The sequence below is a fragment of the Semicossyphus pulcher genome, unplaced genomic scaffold (assembly GCF_022749685.1).
Source record: "Semicossyphus pulcher isolate SPU_LCO1_2020_fin unplaced genomic scaffold, fSemPul1.0.p SCAF_2, whole genome shotgun sequence".
NCBI classification, from domain to species: domain Eukaryota; kingdom Metazoa; phylum Chordata; class Actinopteri; order Labriformes; family Labridae; genus Semicossyphus; species Semicossyphus pulcher.
The window spans coordinates 35,129,697-35,153,376 of NW_027211693.1; the positions used below are offsets into that span (position 1 = coordinate 35,129,697).

The 23,680-nt window shown below is 41.6% G+C and overlaps 1 protein-coding gene and 1 pseudogene across 2 annotated transcripts in view; one reads left to right on the forward strand and one right to left on the reverse strand.

The window, feature by feature from the left end:
• The window catches only part of il1rapl2 (interleukin 1 receptor accessory protein-like 2), a 375,845-nt gene that overhangs the window by 249,252 nt on the left and 102,913 nt on the right, over positions 1-23,680 (forward strand). For both annotated transcript variants that reach the window (XM_069669702.1, XM_069669703.1), the window contains exons 5-6: positions 4,116-4,302; positions 4,391-4,544. In XM_069669702.1, the coding sequence (XP_069525803.1) occupies positions 4,116-4,302; positions 4,391-4,544 (341 nt within the window). The remainder of the gene's footprint in view (positions 1-4,115; positions 4,303-4,390; positions 4,545-23,680) is intronic.
• Positions 11,334-19,244, reverse strand: LOC138598448 (uncharacterized; annotated as a pseudogene).

The window sequence follows — 23,680 nt, forward strand, 5'->3', positions numbered from 1 at the left end:
AGCAACAACCCTTATACCTCTCTAGTCACGCCTGGGTGGGAGCCATGGACCCCCTAACAAGGGATTAACAAATAAACACTTTCTTATGGACTGAACAACCCTCAGACAAAACAAAGTGAATCAACAAGAACTGGTTGATAAGGACACTAATTGACAATGGTTGCCTTTCCTGTGTTTTGTATGTTGTGTGAATTTATCTGCCTGCAAGATCTCTCTGAGCACCTCTGCACGCCACAGGACACAGACACGTTCCTGTGGTAGAGGAAGCATTGATGAGACTATTAAAGTTATTTCACTCACTTGGTGTACAAAAGGGTATACAGATGCATATATATGAAATGTATGAGTACAGGTATACATATTTGTCTTAACAACTAAGGTCGTCATCTATGTGGTTGTTGAAATCGTTGAATACTTTTATTTCAATTGATGAAGTTTTATTCGGTGAGTGATTTTAAGTATTTGGTCTTATTTCAAAGGAGAGAGAGCAAAACTTTCAAATATGGTAGAATTAAAAAGGTGAAGCGAGTTAATATTAAGTTTGTTAGAGAAGTTTAACTGAAAGAAGCAACAGATGGTTTATGATGGGGAGTGGTCAGCAGCTCATGCAATGCAAAACACCCTTATCACAAAGGATAATACCCAAGGAGAAGTGATAAGGCTCTTCTGCTGAGACCCCAAGACTGACGTTGTGATTCTCCCTCTCTCTGGCCTAATGGCCGAAGGCCGGAGAGAGGGCATAAAGCCACACCGAGCATGTTGGAAGGGACATTCAACCAACCCGTGAAGAAAACTTCTGATTTCGCAAACGATTAGAACCTGCCAGCCAGGATCCCTTATTGCTGCTTGTGCTCTTCGCCTCTGGTTCTCACCTTGATGCTGCCCTGCTGAATGCTGGGTCAGAAAACGCCGCCTGCTGCGACTCCTGTATCCTGAATCCTATCTTGCAACTATTGAGTAAAAGCTTTTGAATGAAGATGACGTTAGAGACAGAGGCTTTGAACGGAATAGACTTTGAATATGGCAAAGCTGCCATTATGACCCCCTCAGCCAAAGGACATGAAGAGATGCTCCAGCTGCTGCTGAGAGAGATGGAGAGACACAGACTCAAAGCCTGCAGTCTGCAACGTGGGACCCAAAATGCTGAGGCCGCCAGGAAGAACTTCTGCTGCTGCCACTCTGCCCATCGTCAGGTGAACAATACTATTTCAAGTGTTAAGAGTTGATGTCAGACAACTGATGCTAAATTACCAATGGAGAAATTAATCAAGAGATTTAATAAGCATTAGACCTAAACCAGGATCCTTAATCAAAATTATAGTTAAACCTAATATTGAATTGTTTCACAGTCTTCCATGATGCTCCTCGAACTCTCCACTGCCGAATGGTGTTTTATACATTCAATCAGTTGATCAACCTCCAAAGATACGGTCACTGATTTGACTTGACTTAATGTCAATCCTATTTAGAGATTGTTCATTGTGCAAACTATTCATTGTGCTCACTCATTTATTCTTCATTCATTCATGTATTTCCTATTTAGTAGTTTAGTCATGTAGTCAGTAGTTTAATAAATATCTCATTTATAAAGACCTTGATTCTGTGATTTGTGTGTGTATGGAATGGTAAAGTCACTGTACACCATGGCCAAGAACCTCGTAGCAACCCTGAGATCACAAGCCTAAATTAATTAATAACTAATTATAAGTTTTCCCTGTTTTGTCAAAATTGGGTGGCGTCCAACATTGAATTTAAGGTAAACCTAAACTCTGTTATTTAGTAATGAACTAATCGTTTCTAGGAGCCGAAGATGAGGGCCCTCACTCTCCTTCAGCTTTTACACCAATGTCTGTGATAATGATGCAAAACTTTGAGTTATGGATTATTGTTACATAATTTGATATTAATTAGTTATTAATTATTAGTCCTTTCAGCTGCTACAGCACAGACATCTGAGTGACATAATGAAAATCGTCACTAACTAGTTTCTGATGTCGACAGGCTGGTAAGAGCCAAAAAGAGTCAGGTGCCAATCAGTAAAGGACAATGAATATCTTTCATGTGAAAACTCACATGGGAAACCAAATTGTTTGTGGACGTTTTCTGAAAACTCTTGCCCTCCTCCCTCTTAAGATCTGCTTACCGAGCTTAGGGACACCGGGATCAAGAGGATTGATTGGTCATTAGGCGGTACTTCCGACAGCTTGATCTCTTATCCTGAACATAACCCGCTCTGAAGGTTATGTGTGCAGATTAAGTTCATGGTGCACCCCGGTGAGAAATGAACCAACTTTATAGTACTGAAAATCCAGAGTTGACCCTTAAGTTCCCTCGCTAACTGCAAATCCTGCCTCATGGTACAGACCTCTGTCCTCAAGGTCTTCGTCTGTCAGGCTGTTTTTTTCAAACGAGAGAAAGATGCAACTACATTTTAATACAATTTCCCATTTTAAACAGCATCACTGAAATTAATAAATGATGATGACTTTGTTTTTTTTTCTTTAATACATATTTTAGACTAAACCAGACCAGATCGTCTCTTTTCTTATCCTTCCCTGTACATGTATTTACTAAATAAATAACTCATTTTTCTTCCCTTCAACTGGCTAATGAACAACTCTGTATGAATTTTCCCCAGGAACATGCAAACAAAGGATCTTTCAGTCACCGTGTTGTAATCACTCTATTGGAATCAGACCTAATGAGAGTGGTGATATTAAGAATAGCCATATCGTAGTACTCAGCCTCCTCACAGATATTCTGGTTTGCTTTTGTAGATAGTGTAGATGTATCAGTATAAAGTTGATATATAAGTTTAATTATAGTATAATTAAAAACTCCTCACAGTAGGTTTAACTGAAGGCCATGAAGGCCTTAAAAGAGGAACATTACGTTTTATGTATTATGACACTGCTGTGTTGATTACACAATTCTGATTGGACAGCTATGGCATTCTGAGGTCTGCTATTTATTTATAGAAGAATGTTGCTCTGATAGAGACAGAGCTCTGATCCTACCTGATCTCAGGACCACATTTCATCAAATCAATCCGACATTTCACGTCAATGATCTCGCTGACACTGTGCTGTGTGATAGCAGTAGTTAGTTCATCATCATGGTTTACCACATGGCTCTGGCAGATAGCTCTGTCATATGCATTTTCTTGCACAGAGTATGTGAGGTAACAATTGACAACAAACATTATCCTGAAACGTGTGAAAGTGTGGGCTTACAGCAGCTCTTAACATGAATGTCTTTTCACCTATAATACCAGAAGATCTCTCGAGCCTTGACAGTTTAAGTCTATAAGGCCTTTTAAAGCACAGGTGTATATAATGCTATACTGATGGTTGTCAGCGCTAACTTGGTCTTTGGAATAGACCAGAGCCATGATTAATGTTATTAGTAACACACTTTTCCAACCATGGAACTGCATGGTTGGATAAGCCTGGTCGCAAAAGAGGCCTATGGATATTAAATGGCTGAGGTACACAAAAGACAGATCAGTTGTGCTTCTCACTTCAGCTTCATTTCCACACACCCTTTAAAAAGCAGTGGATTGGAGGTGACATTGCACTGCACACTCTGCTGCATGCTGCTGCTTCCCTGCTCAGGTTTAGAGCACTGCTTCCACAAGTGATGCTTGATACTGATTAGCATTTTTGATTGATGATGATGATTTTGGTTTGTCTGTGTAAGAGATTATAGATCCTGCAATTTCTAGACACCAATTTTATCAGTCATGCCAAAGTAACACTGTGATGTCAGAGGCCCTATAATTTCCAAAATACCCCTTTCATTGCCAAATGGTCTACCCATATCTTTAACCATGAACACAGCTTGGACTGTACCACACAGTTCTATTGTTGGACAATGGAGCAATGACTCATATCACTGTTATTGACTAACATGAGAAATATATAGAAATAAAGACTAGTTTTTGGTGTCTGTGTTGTTAAGTAATTCACATGGACAGCTGGTGCTGAAGATTTTATTGTTGATTAAATTACTTTTTATGTGCCTTTATTCTCAGGAACTCTGCATACAGCGATGTTTTAAACGTCCGCACATGTTGATCAATAATTTTTCCAATCTTATGTTTTTAATCTGTTCAGGAACTCAACTTACTGCATGAAAGTGTCCATGTCAATGACTGTGGAGGAGAGCGACGAGGGAAAGTGCTTCAGCAGTAACATCCGCCACCTGGAGAAAGCTGAGATAACCCATAGCAAGATGGTCACCTGTCCTGATATAGAAGACTATTTGGCTCCGTACAAGCAGCCACAGATGACTTGGTATAAGGTAAGATACATACTTAAAAGAAGGTTAGTGCAGTGTTAGCACACCAAAGTCTGCTGTTGGAACTTGTTCTGTCTGTGTCTCCTGTCAGGAGTGTGAGCGGGTAGAATGGAGAAGCTCCATCACAATTAACACTACACACATCTGGATTCCTGAGGTGGAAGAGGGTGACGGGGGAAATTACACCTGTGAGTTACAGTATGGATCTAGACTGGTGCGACGGACAACAGAGCTTAAAGTAACAGGTAGGAAATAGTGCTTGGATGGATGGAGAAATGGATGGATGGATGGTCCCACAAAAAAGGCAAAATATGATACAATGTTTACAACAGAAGAACTGAAAAGACTGAGGCTTCCTTTAAGGAAACAAAATGTGATTTGATATATGGAAGTGAGAAGGAGAAGTAAGGCACATGAATGCATTTGTGTCAAATATAATCTAACCTTACTTGTAAATATTACTTAAAAGTAGAACTTTAGACAAAGCAAAAAGTCTCAAGAGAAAATTCTATATGCAGAAACAGAATTTTTCAGCAAACTATTGGGACCCTGTTTACACTTTTTAAAGCGCATGGTCTAAAGTGCATGGCAAAAGGCTTATAAGGGTGTGTCTGACTACCTTTTGCGAGTTAAGCCGCGCACAATCTCGGTGCTATAGTGAGCCACAGGTCACAAAGGGGTTGGATTATGTCCCTCGGTTATACATCAGTGTGTTTTAGGCATACCATCAAACATACCAAGAGTGTTATCTGTCATTCCCTTTAAAAGTCAGGTGCGCCTACAGGTACTATTTACATGGTGGATTACAGTATTCCTTCTTAAATACAACGGCTCTGGTCTGCTCATGCAACTTCTATCCTTCCATTGTGCCCCACACAGAATACACACAGCTATAGATATATGTATGCTGATGCTAGGATTGAAGTTATAGCTGAAGCAATCCAACAACATTGGAAACAATTAGTGCCTCTTTAAATTAAGAGATACTCTGTGTACATCAGAGGCACAACAGTGTAAGCTCAATTTTTGTCAAAATCTCCAGAAAAGGGCAAAAGTAATGGAAACGATCATTTGTTAATTCTTAGCTTAATCCAAAAGGCAACTGGACTTGTTTGAAGCTCTTGAAGACGTTTCACCTCTCATCCGAAAGGCATCATCAGTTCTAACTGACTGGTGGACGGAGCTAGAAATATAAGCCTCTGTAGGTCATTAGTATGCTAATAGATGTGTAATCAGGGGTGAGTCATTAGCCTGAGCTGTGAACCCAGTATCACAGAGAGTCGTTAGTACCCACTGGTGTTGATAGGTTGTTAAGCTCACATGATCCTGAGTGTGAGTGTGATCTCAGCTGTTTGGGCAGAGAATTCAATCCTGCATTGTAAGTGGGTGATAGGTGGTGTCTTAGGCCAGGGGTTCCCGGTCCGCGGACCGGTACTGGGCCGTAGGTCGTTTAGTACCGAGCCGCGAAACCCAACAGGTGTCTGTGACATTCCAAACATACGCAGAGACAGAACCGTCGTGTGGGCTGTGTGAAGTGTGCGACCGCACAGGGCCTTGCGCCTCTAAAGACACTTCAAAAGTCGCCCAATTCAGCTGGAAAAAGCGTGGACCTGGCAACCCTGGCTCCACATCCTATGAAACTTTGATCATGAAGCCTGATGCTGCTCTAAAGCTCTGTGTTTATCAGTGAAATATATGAACTACACAGCATATGGACATATGACAGCCTGTGGAGATGAAGTTTATACTTTAACTGTGCGCAGAATACGGACAGATTGTAATGTTATTGATTCAGGTATGAGCATCAGAACACAACTCTGATAAACTACACATGGATCACCTCCGGCTCATCTCAGTCACAGCGTGAGAAGACGTATTTTATGCTTTATAAAGGGTTTTCACGGAAATACGGGACCAATCGCAACGCTATAAGTCAGGGGCAGAGCCTGAGAAACACACAGATCAATCACTGTGCAGCATGATTATAAACTGCTCACTGCTGGAGCAGTAAATTCGGATAGACTGCTAAGGTCACACTATGGATCATCTGTCTCTGACCCACGCCGTCGGCTCGTCCCGTATTAAAAACTTAGATGCAGTCTCCTCAATGAATAAATACAGACACAATCTGTCCGTATTTCCATGTGTGTAAGCGCGATTTATACGCATGCATGTCAATGAGCAGAGCTAATTCCCAAGGATCGGGAAGAATACCTATCTTAGGCCACCACCTCTGTTAAGGGATGGTTTTTCTTCCTTGAAACCTCTTTGTTAAGCTGGAAAAACCATCCCTTAACAGAGGTGGTATGGCACGATGGGTTGGGATTGGATGGAATGGGTTTCAGAGTAGTTTTGGGCAAACTGTGCCGTCAAAGAAACATGAGCCTTTTTAACACTGCGGTTCCGTCTCAGCACCGCAACAAAGCTTCGTCCTCATGCCACCTTCGTTATTCTACATTGGACCACGCAATGGCAACGTAAAGCCACCCCAGTGTGTGTTTTTAAATAGCGTTCCAGCATTGTGGAAGCAAATCGTGCGCGAGGTGTACAGAAACAGCGTGTGTGCTAAATACACACACAGAGCTGTTCCGCCCTGCCAGCTCTGCAGTTTACACAGATGCTGTTACGCCTCCGTTACTACCTCCGATGCCTGCTCAGAGGCTGAACGACTTGCCCCACCATTCCGCCTCCGTGCCTTCTACATAGAAGACGGAACGTAACAGAGGAGCAATAATCCTGCTTTGAACTGGCATTGTTAAAAGCCCTTTAGTTGACTTAATCCATGTATCCATGTAATATACAGAAATGTATATTCTGACTGCTTTAAATATGCACTAAATCTCTCAGTGACTCCTGAGCATCCATTATTTTGACAGATGCCTCGAATCAGCAATATGTCATTCATCATAACCACAGCACTTTAAACTGTCCTTGAATGCACAATACAAATCTACCCTCTAACAAATGTGTATTATAACATTTATCTCAGGATTGTGTGTATATGTGTTTTTCTTATTCCAACATTAAACATACATTTTCAAGCGTCAGTGGCTTTTGACTTAACTTTGAGTTGGCAGTAACATCTGCACTTTGCTGTGAGTTTAAGCCGACTTCCATCTGCAATTTTGTAATGTGTGTGTGTGTGTGTGTGTGCGCAGGGAAGAGGGGCTGCAGGCTGCAGTCTCACTGTTTGCAAATGCTTTCCCCACACATATGCACACATTTGAAAGCACACATTGAGTGATTTTATAGTCTGATATTATGTGATGTTGCAGGATAAGCAGCAAAGAGTGAAAGTGGATACGCCTTGAACAATATTATTTTAGAGTACGCTGTCTTGCATTTAATGCGCCGTATCTCTAACATTTTGAGTCCCAGGACCAACGTCGGGATCTTTTTCATTTCTCACTTGCTGTGCTCTCATTCAGATGTACAGCAATCTCGTGTCTACTAGAGTTGATATGAACAGGCATCGCCTCATTTGCCAAGGAATTATTCAGAGCCAAATTTCTTCAGTTTCCTTCTTCTACTAGGATAACATGGGAAAGCTATTATACATTTTCTCACCGTAAATTTCTTTGTTTTACCTTTTGTGTCAAAGTACTGTTCAGGATATTGTTTCTGTTGATTGCCATGTTAGATGTAAAGCAGTGCTTAAACCTGTGATTAGATATGATTATTTTTTGTATTAACATCTATAGTGTTTAAAAAAGACAGCAAACAGACAGTTGAAAGGATTGAATTATAAGAACTATTTAGTTAAACATGCATTATACTGTCCAACTTCCCCAATGGATATTAATAGTGTTAAAAGGAATCGCTGAAAGACGGATTTTTACCTTTGAGAAAATGTATCTTCCTTTTGCTTGTTCACATTTTCCATTGCTAATTCAATGTTGTCCATATAAGTGAACAATAAGGCAAGGCAAGGCAAGGCAAGTTTATTTATATAGCACATTTCAGCAACGAGACAATTCAAAGTGCTTTACATAGAACAACAAAGGCAAAGAATCACATCATACATTAAAAAGCAAAGTGAAGAAAAACTGCTAAAATAGAAGCTAAAATATAAAAATAAAATAAAATAAGAAATAAGGGTAAAAGCTACAGTGCAGATATAAATAATTTAGAATAGTTATTAAAATAAAAGTATTAAAATAGTTTAATAAAAGGCAGCTGTGAACAGGTGAGTCTTCAGGCTTGATTTAAAAGAATAAAGTGTTTCTGCAGACCTGCATGTTTCTGGGAGTTTGTTCCAGATATACGGAGCATAAAAACTGAATGCTGCTTCTCCATGTTTGGTTCTGACTCTGGGGACAGAAAGCAGACCTGTCCCTGATGACCTGAGGGGTCTGGATGGTTCGTATAATAAGGGCAAAATCATGAATACAGCACAGTCCAAAGACCACAGTCACGCACCAATTAAATCAAATGTGCAGCAACATACAAGGTTTTTTATAGGCCACCTTAGTCTTACATGGAATCTACAGAGGTAATGTATTTGAAGCGTATTTTTGACAAGCGTGTACGGGGACAGAACCGCTCCAATGTTATTCAGTGCTGCAGTCTCCACCAGCCGCGTATGCTGCGGGAGGCGGGCGTAATATGCGAGTAATTTTCTGCTGCTCCGTTCGTTTTACGCGCCAAGTCTAATTTTCCCCGCTGCTGTCAGTGAAGCAGAAAGCCAGTGACTTCTATGTCAATACATAATACATGCCCACAACCAAGGAATCCATGTTAAACGATGTGATCTCTTCATTTTGGCCAACTTCAATTTCAGTTTCCTGTTGAAGTTACTGATCGGCTAGATTAGCAGGCAAGTTTAATTTGAAAAAGCAATGAATATGTACATTTCCTCAACATCTGCATATACCAATCCTATTCATTCATTCTCATTTGACTTCTACATCCTACATAAACACAGAATTTATGCTCAATTTAGGAATAAGTCTACAAGTCAGTTGCAAAGTTGTCTTCTTCTACTGTTTCCGGCAGACTGCACACTTTTTGGCGTCACTGCCACCTCTATTTATGGCCAGCAATCGCAACCATTGGCTGACAGTGAGACTCATCCTTGCTGTCATCACAGCTGGTATAGATTACAAAATAGATGCTGCCGTGACGCTTATGTGACGCTTACGTGACGCGCATGTTCGTCTGACGGTACAGTGTCGGTGTAGATTCCGAGTTACTGACATTAACATCAGGGAGCACGGGATGGAAATGATCTCATAGGAACACAGGATGGAAATAAGGTGGAAAAGACCTTTTGAAGCTAATCAAAGAAATTCAATGACAGCAGTGTTCGGCACTGAAAATAAACAAGTTCAGTCACAAGAGAATATCTGAATTTGATATCCTAATTGTTACATTGAACAAAAACTCATGCCCATATATCAGAAAACACGGTTTCACATCAGTTTTGCAGTACACAAGATTTTGGAGTGATGTCAGGAGCAGCTCCTAAAGCATTTCTGCACATCTGTTCCCAGGCTGGATTTTCAAGGGAGAGGCAGCAACATGGCATTAAAGGTTTTTTTCTTGTAATGCTGAAGAGAGATAAATAAATTTAGGGTTGTAATCCACCTATTGATAAACAAGTAATCAAGAGTATTAATACCTGACTGTCTAAGACATCAATGGGGCAGAGCATCAGATCTGTATATTATTTAGGCATCTCTGCACAGCAAACAGCCTCAATGAATTAAACACAATACAGAGTTCCTCGGGAATGTCTTCGTCTTTCCCTGAAGCATGCAGAAAAGGAAAATACCTCACACATGCTGTAGAATGAATCTGACTTGACAAATCACTTTGTTTATATTTCTCTGAAGATAAGAATAGGAATAAGAAAGCCGTAATTGATAACTGACCGAATGCTAAAGGTATTCATAATAAATGTCCTAACATGTTTAGATACTTACACCTGTATTCAGTACATTTAATTGTGCAAATTTGTGGTCTGCCATAAAATGACCACAGGTCATTTAGTTACTCTTACCTGTGCTTCAGGCAGAGATTATCTGATCTCTGCTAAAGGGTGCTAAGTGAGAAGTATGATTATTTTTATCTTATGGTGAAGAGCTATAAGAATAGAGACCAGCTGGTCATCATGAAACAAATGACCAATTAAAATATAACGATGATATAACGATTTAGAGGATTTAAAGGCGTATATTTGTAGAATAGTTTTATAAAGGAATGGAAAATGTGCAATACTTGGACATCTTTATAGAAATGTTGAAAATACACCATAGCATCTACACCTCAGGTCTGACACTTAACGTGTGTTTGGACTTTAGGATGGAGTCAGCAGAGTCTGTTCTTTGTTCTCTGTATAAATCCTGGAGAAGAGCCAGAGGCTCTGGAAGATTGGTTTCTGATTGGTGGTGTTAGTCGGTGCAAAAAACAAGTTGTAAATTGGGGACTGCTGTCATGCAGCATCCATTAGTGTCAATTTTTGATTGTTTGCAAGAGCGGCCCAGTGTCCTCAAAGTCCTGTGAAAACGTTTTTTGCAGATGTTTATCAGTTCTGTAGTGAAGATAAAACTTCAGCATCATTTCTCTGTGACAAATGTAAAACTCTTTCTGTCAACATCCTTATCATATATAGATGATGTGAATTGTATCAATGTTACAATTTCATTTAGCAGACGCTTTGTCCAAAGCGACGCACATCTGAGAGTTAATACAACATAAGCACCGATCAAGACAGGAGGGAACGAAGTCAGCAAGTGCCAACAAACAGCTTCAAGTGTGATCGGACACTGGTGCAGACAGGCAGTGTATAGGGCGTTTTTTTTACTATACAATCATATAATATAATAATAATCATCATCAGCAACATCAACAAGATCAGTATAGTCACTATCATCAACATGAAAATCCTAGTCAGCATAAACTGCATCCGCGATGACATCATCATCAATCAATAGCATCAATATCATTAAGGTCAGAGGTGCTCATAAAGAGCTGGGTCTTTAGCTTCTTCTTAAAGGTGAAAGGGACTCTGCGGACCGAATGGAGTTTGGTAGCTCGTTCCACCACCGGGGGGCTACTGAGGAGAAGAGTCTAGTTAGAGACTTAGGGCCCTGTTGTGATGGGAGTACCAGGCGCCTTTCATTGGCAGAGCGTAGTGGGCGGGACGGAGTTTAGACCTGGATGAGGGCGTTCAGGTAGGCAGGAGACGTTTTTGTTGCTGTTTTGTAAGCGAGCAACAGGGTTTGAATTTGATGCGAGTGGTGACTGGGAGCCAGTGGAGGGATATGAACAGTGGAGGGATACGAGCAGTGGAGGGATACAAGCAGTGGAGGGATATGAACCATTGAGTGACATGTGCTGTGTTGGGTTGATTGTAGACCAGTCGCGCTGCTGCGTTCTGGATCATCTGCAGAGGTTTGAATGTGCATGCAGGAAGGCCTGCCAGCAGAGAGTTGCAGTAATCAATGCGTGATATCACGAGAGCCTGTATCAGCAGTTGTGTTGCATGCTCTGAAAGGTAGGGTCTTCCTGATATTGTACAGGACAAACCAACATGACCAAGCAATCGTGAACCTTAAAGTTTAGCCCGTCGTCAATTGTGACAACCAGGTTCCGGGCAGACTTAGTGGGTATGAGTTCAGTTTGTTCAAGCTGGATATTGATCTGTGGTTGCACAGAGGGACTGACTGAGATAACAAGAATCTCAGTCTTGGATAGGTGGAGCTGAAGGTGGCGTTCTTTCATCTATGTAGAGATATCGGCAAGGCATGACGAGATCAGTGCCGAGACTGTAGCGTCGTCTGGTGGGAATGACAGGAAGAGCTGGGTATCATCCGCAATGCAAAGGTATGAGAAACCATGGGAGAAAATGATTGCACCAAGTGAGGTGGTATATATTGAAAAGAGAAGGGGACTGAGCACTGACCCTTGAGGCACCCCTGTGGATAAGCTGTGGGGTTTTGACACTCCTTTCCAAGATACTCCAAAAGATCTCCCTGAGAGGTAGGGCATGAACCAGAGGAGGGCACATCCTGAGATACCAAGCTCAGAGAGAGTAGAGAGGAGGATTTGGTGGTTTACTGTGTCAAAGGCGGCTAACAGATCTAGCAGCAATAGAGCTGAGGACTGTCAAGCAGCTTTAGCCAGATGCAGTGATTCTGTTAGCAACAGTAGTGCCGTGTCGGGAGAGTGGCCCCGCTTAAAGCCAGACTGATTTGGGTCCAACAGATTGTTCTTGGACAGGAAGTCAGAGACTTGATTAAAAACTGTGCGCTCAAGTATTTTTGACAGGAAGGGTAGAAGTGAGACTAGTCTGTAGTTTTCAACCTGGTTTGGGTTCAGGGTGTTTTTTTGAGCAGTGAGGTGACCTGAGCTTGCTTGAATGCAACACACCCGTTGACAGTGAAGAGTTGATGATGTGCGTGACTACAGGATTCAGTGTGGGGGAATTGGTCTGTAGGAGGTTTGATTGTATTGGGTTCAGTGGACAGGTAGTAGGCTGAGAGTCTTGCAGAAGCTTGGAGACTTCGTCTTAGGTCTGGGGGAGAATGAGGTGAGAGAGGCGCTATTGGCTGGTGGCTGCAGGCTGAATTGGTCAGGCTAAGAGAACTGATTTCTGATGGTAGAAAACCTTATTTGGGAAGAACATGGCGAGCATGTCTGGAGTGAGCAGAGTGGAGGAAGGGGAAGGGGGTGGATAGAGGAGTGAGTTAAAAGCAGAAAACATTTTTCGTGCATCAGTGGCACCACAGATCATGTTTTGATAATAAGCAGTCTTTGCAGATTTAAACTGGCAGAAGATGCAAGTTGTTGATGGTAGTCACCGAGGTCAGTGGACTCTCTGGATTCCGCACTTTCTCTCTGCTGTCCTGAGCCCTGCCCTTTGCTCTCTGGTGACCAGTATGAGACCATTTGTGGAGGAGTTTAGGGGAGTTCCGGTGTAGAGACGGTGAATTGGATGAAGAAGTGAATCTGACAGATGTAGGGATGTGACTGTCAGATTTGCTGTGGGGCAGTTCCGAGGAAAAATGAGATCCAGAGTATTACCTGCCTTATGTGTGGGAGGGGGAGGGACCTGTTTGAGGTCAAAAGAGGACAGAAGAGATAGGAAGTCTGTTGCCTGGGCTTTGTCCATGTAAAATTTCATGTCTCACATGACAATAAGTCGTTTGCCATCGTCAGGTATTTCTGAGAGTAACATGTCCAGTTTCTCAACAAAGTTGTCCAAGTGGTATCCTGGTGGGCGGTATATGACAATAACATTTATTTTGATGGGAGCAATAATCATGATTGCATGGTATTCAAATGATGAGTTGTTGCAGTGGGGTGAGCTTACTGAATTTCTAGTTTTTAGAAATGAGGACACCTGTACCACCTCCATGTCCAACAGAGCGGGGTGTGCGTGAGAACACTCTCTATAGAGAGTGCAGCTGGTGTGGCAGTGTTTTCTGGACGGATCCAGGTTTCAGTCAGGGCTAGTACCTGAACATCTGACAGTTTTGTAAGTGCTTGGATAAATTCTGTTTTATTTACAGCAGTCTGGCAGTTCCAAAGGCCAAAGTTAATGACCACAACACAATTTGGGCCGACACTTAAGGGCTGACGCTTTCACTGCCGCTACAGCTTAGCTATACCAGGAAGTGCTGCAGTTGAACCAGGATGTGCCACGTCTGAACACGCCCCAGTTTGATTTCACAACAGCGAGCAACAGAGGGTGTGACTCTCGTCAGCTGACCTCACCTATTGATGCTCAGAGAGTGAAACTCAAGTGCTAAGCTGTAACAAAGCCTGACGATGATCCAATATCAGTTCAAAGCAGTTTTGTCTTACCTAAGCTGACTTCAGAAACCTATCTTCTAGATAGGAAGGTCTTCAGCAGAACAGCATGCAGTATGGAAACCTCTGTAACATGCTATACACACATACAAATGCTATAGAACTTGTTGGAATAAATAATAAAAACACTTTTTTTTTAACACATTTTTGGAATTGGTTTTCTTGATTTCTTGTATACAAATGTATAAAATATCAAATAGCACAGATGGTTCCAGGTTATAACTGAAGTCAGGAAGTGACTCATGATCAACAGGACAAAAATAGACAAGATAAACTAAAGGACGTTAGTGTCATGCTTGAAGGAAATACAAAGTCAGTCTCTGTTAGTTTTATCATGACAATATAAATATCTTTGACAATAATAATATGACTATCTTTTATATCTGTTCTTACTTTACACTTAAACATCACATTATTAGTTTTATTTGTACCTAAAAAGGCAACTAAACTCCACGTTACTCAGTGTTCACCTTCCACTTTGGGGGTCATTATCCGATTAAGCTACAGAAATAAGCAGAGAAGTAAACTAACATATAGGGATAGACTAACTCCACCAATATGTCTGTGTGTGTGTGTGTGTGTGTGTGTGTGTGTGTTAGGGCAATTTATCTAGTCCTATTTAGGAAACCATTGAATCTCTGACTCTAATGACTTTCTTTCCTCATTCGGTCCCTCTCTCCCTTCCTCTCTGTATTTGTCCACATTTAGATCTTTGACTTTTTCGCCTGCTTCTCTCCTCTCCCTCACAGAGCTTATATGATGAACCCTCTGGCCATTACAGGCTAATGCTCCTGACCCACAGCCACACTGTGTGTGTATGAGTGCATGCATATGTGTGTGTAAGGTGTATGTGTCCGTGCGCATCAATGATGGTTGTATGTATCTGTGTATTTACAACACTGACACCTGTCCTTCCTGTCCATTAGCAGTAGAGGATCCGTCTATCTAATGTGGTCCAAACATTTTTCAAGTTGAACTCATTATTTCAGAGAAATGTTTACACTGTAAATATTTTTAGTGAAGCTGTCCGTGAAGGCATATGTGAGTGTGTGCCAGGCCTTGACTAAACATCTCTTTCCTTCATCCTGTAGTTAGGTCTGTGTCTCTTGGCAGCAGGTTTTATTGCCATGCTTTCAACATTAAATGGAGATTAAAGTAAAGACACAAGCAGATCAGCTGCTGGCCAAGATGTGGATTCAGGAAGAAATATGCTTCGCTAAAAAGCGCTGCTGGAAATAGACCCAAAGTTGGCTGAGGGACAGTGGGGGAAACCTGTTTTTAACGTCACACTCTCAATGTGCTTCATTCATGACTTCTTACTGGAACTTTTAAACATAATCTATTTAATTAACTGCCGTACCCTAGGTGTCATGCACACTTCGTAAAGCTGCTGTAATCTCCGTGTTTACAATGTTGTTCTTACTGTCAACAGAGCCCCTGGATGTTCTAACTGTGCAACATGTGCAAAACTCACTTCAGTGTAGTTTATTATATCTACCTGTCCTACAGTTTCTTACTCTTGGATTCAGGCTCCAAATCAGACTCCTCTACTGCTAACGAGGCACATTGAGCTGCTTGGAAAACTTAGAAAGTTTGGGGGTTAAGCTAAACATATGTAGTAAATCTAGCTAGGTTTACTATGCCTGGCTCAAGTAACTAACCATCCAAAGCAACATTCCCTGATTTGTAAAGTGCAAGCAAATGATGCACTCACCCATTTTTAACTGTACATATGCTAGGTTAAATAAAAAATATTTATACTGCAAATACATATTTCTTTTTATCCAACTGTTCTTAAAGGAAATGTAGAACAGATTGATGATGAATGTTGTCAGCTGGTCAAAGGCTTGCACTTCGTTTTTCCTGTCCTCTGACCAGTCAAAGCACTTTACACCACATTCACCCCACACACAGATTCAGAAAATGATGGCACAGCCTTCTGGAGCAATTGAGGTTCAGTATTTTAGCCAAGGACATTTTGACATGGAGATGGAGGAGCCAGACATCCAACCACCAACCTTTCAATTAGTAGACAACCAGCTGTACCTCCTGAGCCACAGGAGCCCCAATTGAATCAATTAACTGCTCAGTGCATGCTATATCGACCAAGAAATCTGACTGCTTCTGCTCCTGCTCCCGGAGCCGTTCCAGCAGTTCCTAAGTGGACCAGGATGAATGCATGTGAGCAGTTGTAGCCTTGGCTTCGCTTAGCTGCATTTCTTTGCATTAAAATCAAAGGCTGAGATGAGAAATTCAAGTAGTAGTTTATGGCAACCAACTGCATCACTGTATGCTCAAACTGCAGGTGTTTTTATACTATATGCCAGTGGTTCACAAACTTTTTCTGCAGGGCCCCCCTTTGGTGGATGAAAATATTTTCAAGCCCCCCCTCACCATGCTCATCGACACATAAACACACATCCATATACATTAACACACGCTTTCAGACACGTGCTGCTCCTCGATATCTTTTGACATGCCATAAATACATCCCTCCCATCTTCTGTTAAATACAGACCTTGTTATTTCTCTGTTTCAAACCTATAGTGCTGCGCCGTAGTGCCGATGTCATCAAGAACCACGTCGACTTTGGATCATTTTGGATCATTGTGATGTGCAAAACGTAGCTTGTTATAATGCAAACAGAGCAGACACATATTGTGATCCTGAGAAAACAGGAAGAGGGACATGCGGCTGTGTAACAGCACTTCAGTCACAGCAGAGCTGTAGGTGTGTGGATAAAAAAGGTTATCTGCGTTTTGTCTTGTTAGTGCAATCGTAGGTAGGTCCTAGCCTTAGGACCCAGCCTCCCAGCATTACAGCAACATCTACAGGAGTGGAGGTCGTTATGATCACAGGAATTTGAGGGAAATATGAGGGCATCTTAAACCCATTAAATGTATCGATATGAGGGTTGGGAAAATCGATACATTATCGTGAAAATGAAAAATCGCGATACTTTGTTATATCGATATTTTTGCACAGCCCTACTCTTCATGAGCAGTCTGTGTGTCACCTGCCTGTAAACTGTAAACAAACACCCGATGCTGCTACAACTGTCACACGCAATGTTGGCCGGATGATCGAGGCTTTCAGTTATGCCAGGTGGCTTTTTAGTGAGTGTATTCCCGTTATCAGCGGCACCTCATCCCGGTGCTCATTAATGCTGTGGCCACATAAATGGCATGTTCATAGAGCGGACGTGCCGCGGAGTGTTAACTTTTAGCAGCTTCACCTGCAGCACACACACGGCGTAAGTTAATTGTATACATAGGCACACTGCATTTATCTGGTAAAATTTCCTGTTCCTGTCTGGTAGAAAAAACTTGTTTGGCTTCACGCTGTAAGAAGCTAATACTTTGAGGCACACCAACACTGTGGTCTCTCATCATTAAACACCGTTGTACAGGTGAAGCCGAGGGAGAGATATGATTCTTCATATTTCATTGTCTTTGTTTCAGTAGTTGTGACGATTCATCGTCAGCTTTTTGCTTGGCAGTCCTTTCACAAAATTGGCCAAGCTTCGCTAGCAGTGCAGGACTGTGTGCATTGCTTCTATTGAGCCTTGCCATGCCCCTGCCCCCTGTCATTACTCCGGGCCCCCTCAGTGGGTGCGCCCACCAGTTTGGGAATCACTGCTATGTGCCCAGCTTGGATATTCAGAGATAAGGCTGAAAATCAGTGAACAATCCCTTTAGGACCCAAATACATTACTACAATAATGAGTGAAAATCTCAGTTCTGCAGTTGTTACCCCACCAATGCTGCTGACATTACTCTCGTTATTGATTACAAAAATGCTCAGCTGATCTTTGCAAAGTAAAATGTGACCGAGGAGAACAACACCCACACATTACAGAGGAAAAACACATGTGGGAAGCTTTGCATCTCCAGCTTTTTGAAACCTTACTCACCTCACCTAACCAGTCGAACATAGACCAAGTACTCTCATTGTTATTAATTATTCAGAGACACTGTGTTTCCGTCTGCTGCTGTGTGGTCTTTAATGGTTCTGAATCTTTCTGTGTGTGTCTGTGTGTGTGTGTGTGTGTGTGTGTGTGTGTGTGTGTGTGTGTGTGTGTGCGTGTGTGTGTGAGCACATTAACATGTAGTTGTTAGTAATGCTGTGTGATCTGTCTGGTGATCACAGACTATACAGTCATATAGCATTACTGCCTTAGCCTAGGGGAGAATGGCCCCAGAATAGATCACACAGCGAGACACACAAATACATGCACACGCACACGCATAAACAAATGAAGCACATGCATGGTCTGCTGATCTGATCAGGAGCAGGGATAACTAAGGGTCAGTGGAGGAGCCACTCATGTGGGTGGGGGCAGAAAAAAAAGACAAAAAGAAAGAGAATAAGGATGAGGAGAACATAACATTGAGCGAATAAACAGAATAAGGGCATTAGGGAAAAAGGAAATAAATGAAAGACATGAGGATCTGGCTCATGAAATGTTACTGTTACATGACCATGTGAAATAACATGACCAAAGTGCCACACAAAGGCCACATGACCTGAGCTAGGTTTTGAGATGCAGTTTAAATGTTGAAAAAGCAACTACACTGACCTTTCAGGTTTTCTGGTTACCTTTCAAGTTTTGTGTAACAAGCAACACCTGAACAAGAGAAGCACACAGTAAACAACCTCAGGTAAACTGAACAACAATTCAAATTAAAATACTGCAGTGCAAAGTGTTAGTGGGTTTGAATTGGACAATATTGTGCGTGGACATATTACCAAAATGACACAATTAAATTTGTGAACTAATATTACACCTGGGAAGTAATAGTCACTTTGCCAATAACAACCATGTGGCTGTGGGTGGTTTTTGAAGTCTGCTGGTGTCAATGCAGGGTAGTCTATTTTCTGCTTGATTACTTGTTGATACCCCTTTGCATCTGCTGGTTGCGAGCCTTGGCCATGTGTGATTAGCTTGGGCAGACAGAGTTTTGTTTCATAACGATATGATACTTGGTGACACTATCGAGCCATCATATAGCATATTTTTATAGCTTTGAACATTTAAGGGCATTACAGCTAATCTTGCAGATGTATGCTAGGATGGCATAGCATTATGTAACTCACCCTTCTCCTCTCCTGCCTGGTGCGATGGTCATTCTCCTTGTATGTTTATAGATCAGTGCTCATCAGCCATCTTTGTTGGTGATGTAGAGAGTCACATTTCTGAATCAGACACTTTGATTGGCTCCAGTCGGTGCCATCAGCCTGTGTTTTATTCAACGATACAGAGGTGAAAACTGAGGAGTACCAGAGCAAAACGAGACGACAGAGAGAGAAGAGAGAAGATATGCTTTTTCAGAAGTTTAGTTTTTATATAAAAACAGAAAAAGAAATGACAAAAAAGAAGTACAATACAGCTGAGGCTTTGCAGTTGATTTGTGACGGAGGTATTGTGGATGAAAAATCCGACGACTCTGCGCCCGATAAGGAAATGCACTGGCAGAAAAAAAAAAGACAATTCCTAGCAAAAAAATGCCCAGAGACTCTGCCCAAAAGAAAAGGCATAACTCGTGAACAGTAGGAGGTAGAAGCTTCAAATTACTTCTAGAACAAACCTAACACACGTGCAAAGTTTCTTTTTTTTTGATGATATGGTTTGCAGTGTGGTTTTTAATAAAATGTGCAAGGTTGTGCTGATTCTGGGGATGTGTGACACTGATGATACTGTAAAAAAGGACAACTTTGTGAGGCAAAATACAAAGACATGCAAAAACGGAAATGATGTGGGTCTCTGATGTGGGCACTACACGCGTGCACTTTTCCCTTATATTCTAATCATTTTTGTGTATGCTTAATGAGTTGTGTATACCATACATCCATTTTCACTATGTCAAGCCACATGTCTGGATGCTTTACAAATGGAAACAGATGAATCGAGGGTTTATAGGACTAGAGAATTACAAATCTCCCATAAAGCCAGCGGTCTCTGCATTTCAACCTTGATTTCCATCGTTATCCAAGAAGTAATAGAGGTTTCTGAAATGATTAAATGATAGATTCCTGGAGAGAGCCAGAGACCTTCTTACATTTGCAGACAGACTGACAGACAGTGTGAAACAGGCTGAACTCTCTAATCTTGTTTTTAAATCCGACATGTCCCACAGAGAAGAACTCCATAAGCCCTGAGCAGCCTTCAGGAGCTCTCTGCTACCTACTGTGTGTGTGTGTGTGTGTGTGTGTGTGTGTGTGTGTGTGTGTGTGTGTGTGTGTGTGTTTGTCACTAAATGTATGTCACATAGGAATATCCCACAGAATCACACACACATATCACACAGAATATCCGAATGTGTGGAAAGTTGGTCAGGAAATGGTTGATAAAAACAAATGGAGGATATCACTGAAGGCTTGTCAAACGTTTTGATAGTTAGATAGAATGATAGTTGTCCTCATTATGTCATCTTAGAAATACTTTGTTACAGTTTTCCTTTTTGATCTGCATCCCTTTAGTATTCGGGTAACTATCAGTGAGCCTGGAAGTAGGACGAAGGGAAGCACACCCAACAGGGGTTCAACGTGTGACGCTGAGTAAGGCAGTGCAGATTTGGCTTCCTCCACCTTTGATATAAATGAGGTGAGGGAATTTTGGTGCCCACATAAAAGCATGTAAAAATACGATTATGCCTATTTCGTTGTTTCAATATTCAATGGAAGTACAAAGAGGGTGCCTTCTTGACAGTGACAGTTACATTCACATCACACCGGGTTGGAGGTCAACTCTGAGCAAAAAACATCTTCAGCCAGGACAAAGACGAACAGAACTTGTGTTACAGCTGCTGACTTTATTGGATGTTAATGATTTCTTTGAAATAGTCTTGAAAAGAGAGTCAAACTCCAGCTTGTTGTTGAAAATAGGTCCTTTTTAGTGTTACAACATTCACTCTAAGCTGAACATGAACCTGTTTGTCCCACCATGGTTTCTACAGTCACACTTCAGTATGACTGACACAGTGGTTCTATGTGGTGTACTGAGAGTGATTGATGTTCAAGTTTGTCTGAATAAAGCAAAGTCTTTGTGCCTCTTAGATTCCACTAAAATTAATATACCTACTGTAGGTTACAGATCAGGAACAGTTGTCAGCTGTAGCTACTTGCTAGCCTTTTAGCACAAATAGAAACACTTAGAACCATGAGTTATCACAGGGCGGTGGTTTAGCTCAGCAGTGCCCCATGTACAGAGGCACAGCCCTCGAGGCAGCGCCCTCGGATTCAACTCCAACCCTCGGCCCTCTGCAGCATGTCATCCCTACTCTCTCCTCCCTCATTTCCGACTTTATCAACTGTCCTACTCAATAAAAAATGTAAAAGGGAAAAAAGAAATGACAACAACTATGAGTTATCAGGGCAGACAGTAGCATAAGTTCAACTCCACTACTGCTATGTTACCAACTCTAAAATGTACAGCTTTAGAGTGTGTCCCACTTGACAGGTCTGTCCTTTCAGATATGTGGTAAAACTCTGGGCTAATCTAGTTAACAGCCCTTTTTCAGACTTCACATGGGTGACATCATCATCTAATTTGCCCCACCCCCCACCCACCTTTCTGTTTCTATTTTTTTCCTGTCTCCTTCCACCCGCAGCCATTTTTAAAAAAAAGTCTCATCCATATTTCAGAGGCATTTCAAAGTAAAATTTGTGTTAGCAAAGTACACAGCATTCAGGCTAAATTTAACACTGCTGAGGATTTCTGTGTTAAGAGGTGTATTTGTGTCTGTGTTTGAGAAAGAAGACAGGAAGAGGGACGGACAGAGAGAGAGGGAGAGACAAAGAAAGAGAGGGGATTTGCTGTGTGGCAAAAAATATGTAACCTCGTTGGAATAACGTTGAGCCCAATGTAACATCACGTCCCCTGCATGACACACAAACAAACACACGCGCTCTTTAGGACGCAGGGCGAATTAAAGGATTCTCTGTCTTTCTCTTCCAACCCGTTCTGTCTACATCTGTTACTGCTTGTTTCCCCACCTCTAACTCTGTTTTCCATTTCCCTGCCTCCCTCTGTGTCATCCTTCTTTCTAACACTGTCTTTCTTTCTATCCATCTCTGTCTGCCTCCAGTCTTTTGTTTTCTCTCCGTTCCTTGTTTCCCTAATGTTTTGCATTGTTCTTCCCTCCGTTTCTCTTATACTCTTTCTCCCTCTACATTCTGTTCCATCTGTCTTTCTCTTGCTTTTTCTCAATTCAACACACTGTGTATAATATATATGTGTGTATTTCTGTGAGTGTGTTTCTGTCTTTCTGTATTTGTGTGTTTGTGTTTTTGTGCATGCGTTGAGGGCCCATGACCTAGTTAGAGCATCACCTCCTAATTCATTGTGAAATTGGCTCTGTTCTCCAAAGACAGAGGGGCTCAATGAGGTTACTACACACACTCTCTCTCTCTCTCTCTCTCTCTCTCCCTCTCACACACACACACACACACACACACACACTGACTCACTTCCCAGTAACATGACTTTGCAGCAACTTAAAGGGAGAGCAAGGCAAGGAGATACTTGGAGGCAGAGGGTAAGGGACAACATAAGAACAGAATATTCTGGTGTTGTTTTGGGGGTTTTGAAAGGGATGATTCATTTATTTAAAAGTTAGAACTCAGAGGTTGGAACTCGATGTTATTCACTGTAACATTTAAAAGATGCATGATGCCAAGTTCGGCTTTTATCATTTGGGTTTACACCCCTAAACCGACGCATGCCCTCCGGGCTCAGGGCACAGTTATATTTTGAAAAGGTCATGGCATCAAGATGCAGGGAGTTTTCCTCAGCCTACAGTGATGCAGATGACTGAATGTTTGTCCTGAACATTTGATCTCAAATCAAATCTCTTTGCTCAAACTGAAAGAGGCCTTCACAGCTTTCTTACTGCAAAAAAGTTTCTTGAATACACCTCAAAGGCCTGAAAAGCCTTTCTGAGGACCAACAGTGTAGAGACAAACCTGCATTCACTCTGGCTTTCCTATGCAACCCCCTCATATTAAAAAAAGGGAATAAAATTGTCCAAAGTCTTTAATATTAAATTGTCATTTTAGAAACCGTTCAGAAAATCACTTTAATCCCAGTTTGTGGTGACATTAAGATGTTTCTGAATATCAGAGCAGAAACTGAAAGGGTTTTGTAAGAAAACATGTGAAAATGGTTTGAATTCAGTTTTAGAGAGTTTCCTCAACGGATGCACACCCTGATGAAGTCTGACAGCATGCAGAGAGCTTGGAGTAATACCAAATGACTGGTAAATGATGGTTGACATAAATGGAATGAGTCATGTCAGCCCCCACACTCATCATTGCCTCTAAAATATCACTTAAATATTTTAGCATCGACTTCCCTGGTTTGCAGTCTTTGAAGGGGCCATATCTTATGAGTGGATATTCTCATATTTTCAGGGGTTTCACATGTTTGGGTGTTTATTGTTCACAGTGAAAAAGTGAAAACTGCATAATTCCGTGTTTTTCCAGAATTACATTTTTAAAAAGGTCGCCTCTGAAATGGGCCGTTCGGAACAGCTGCAGGTTTCTACGTAGAACCTGGTTTTCTCTG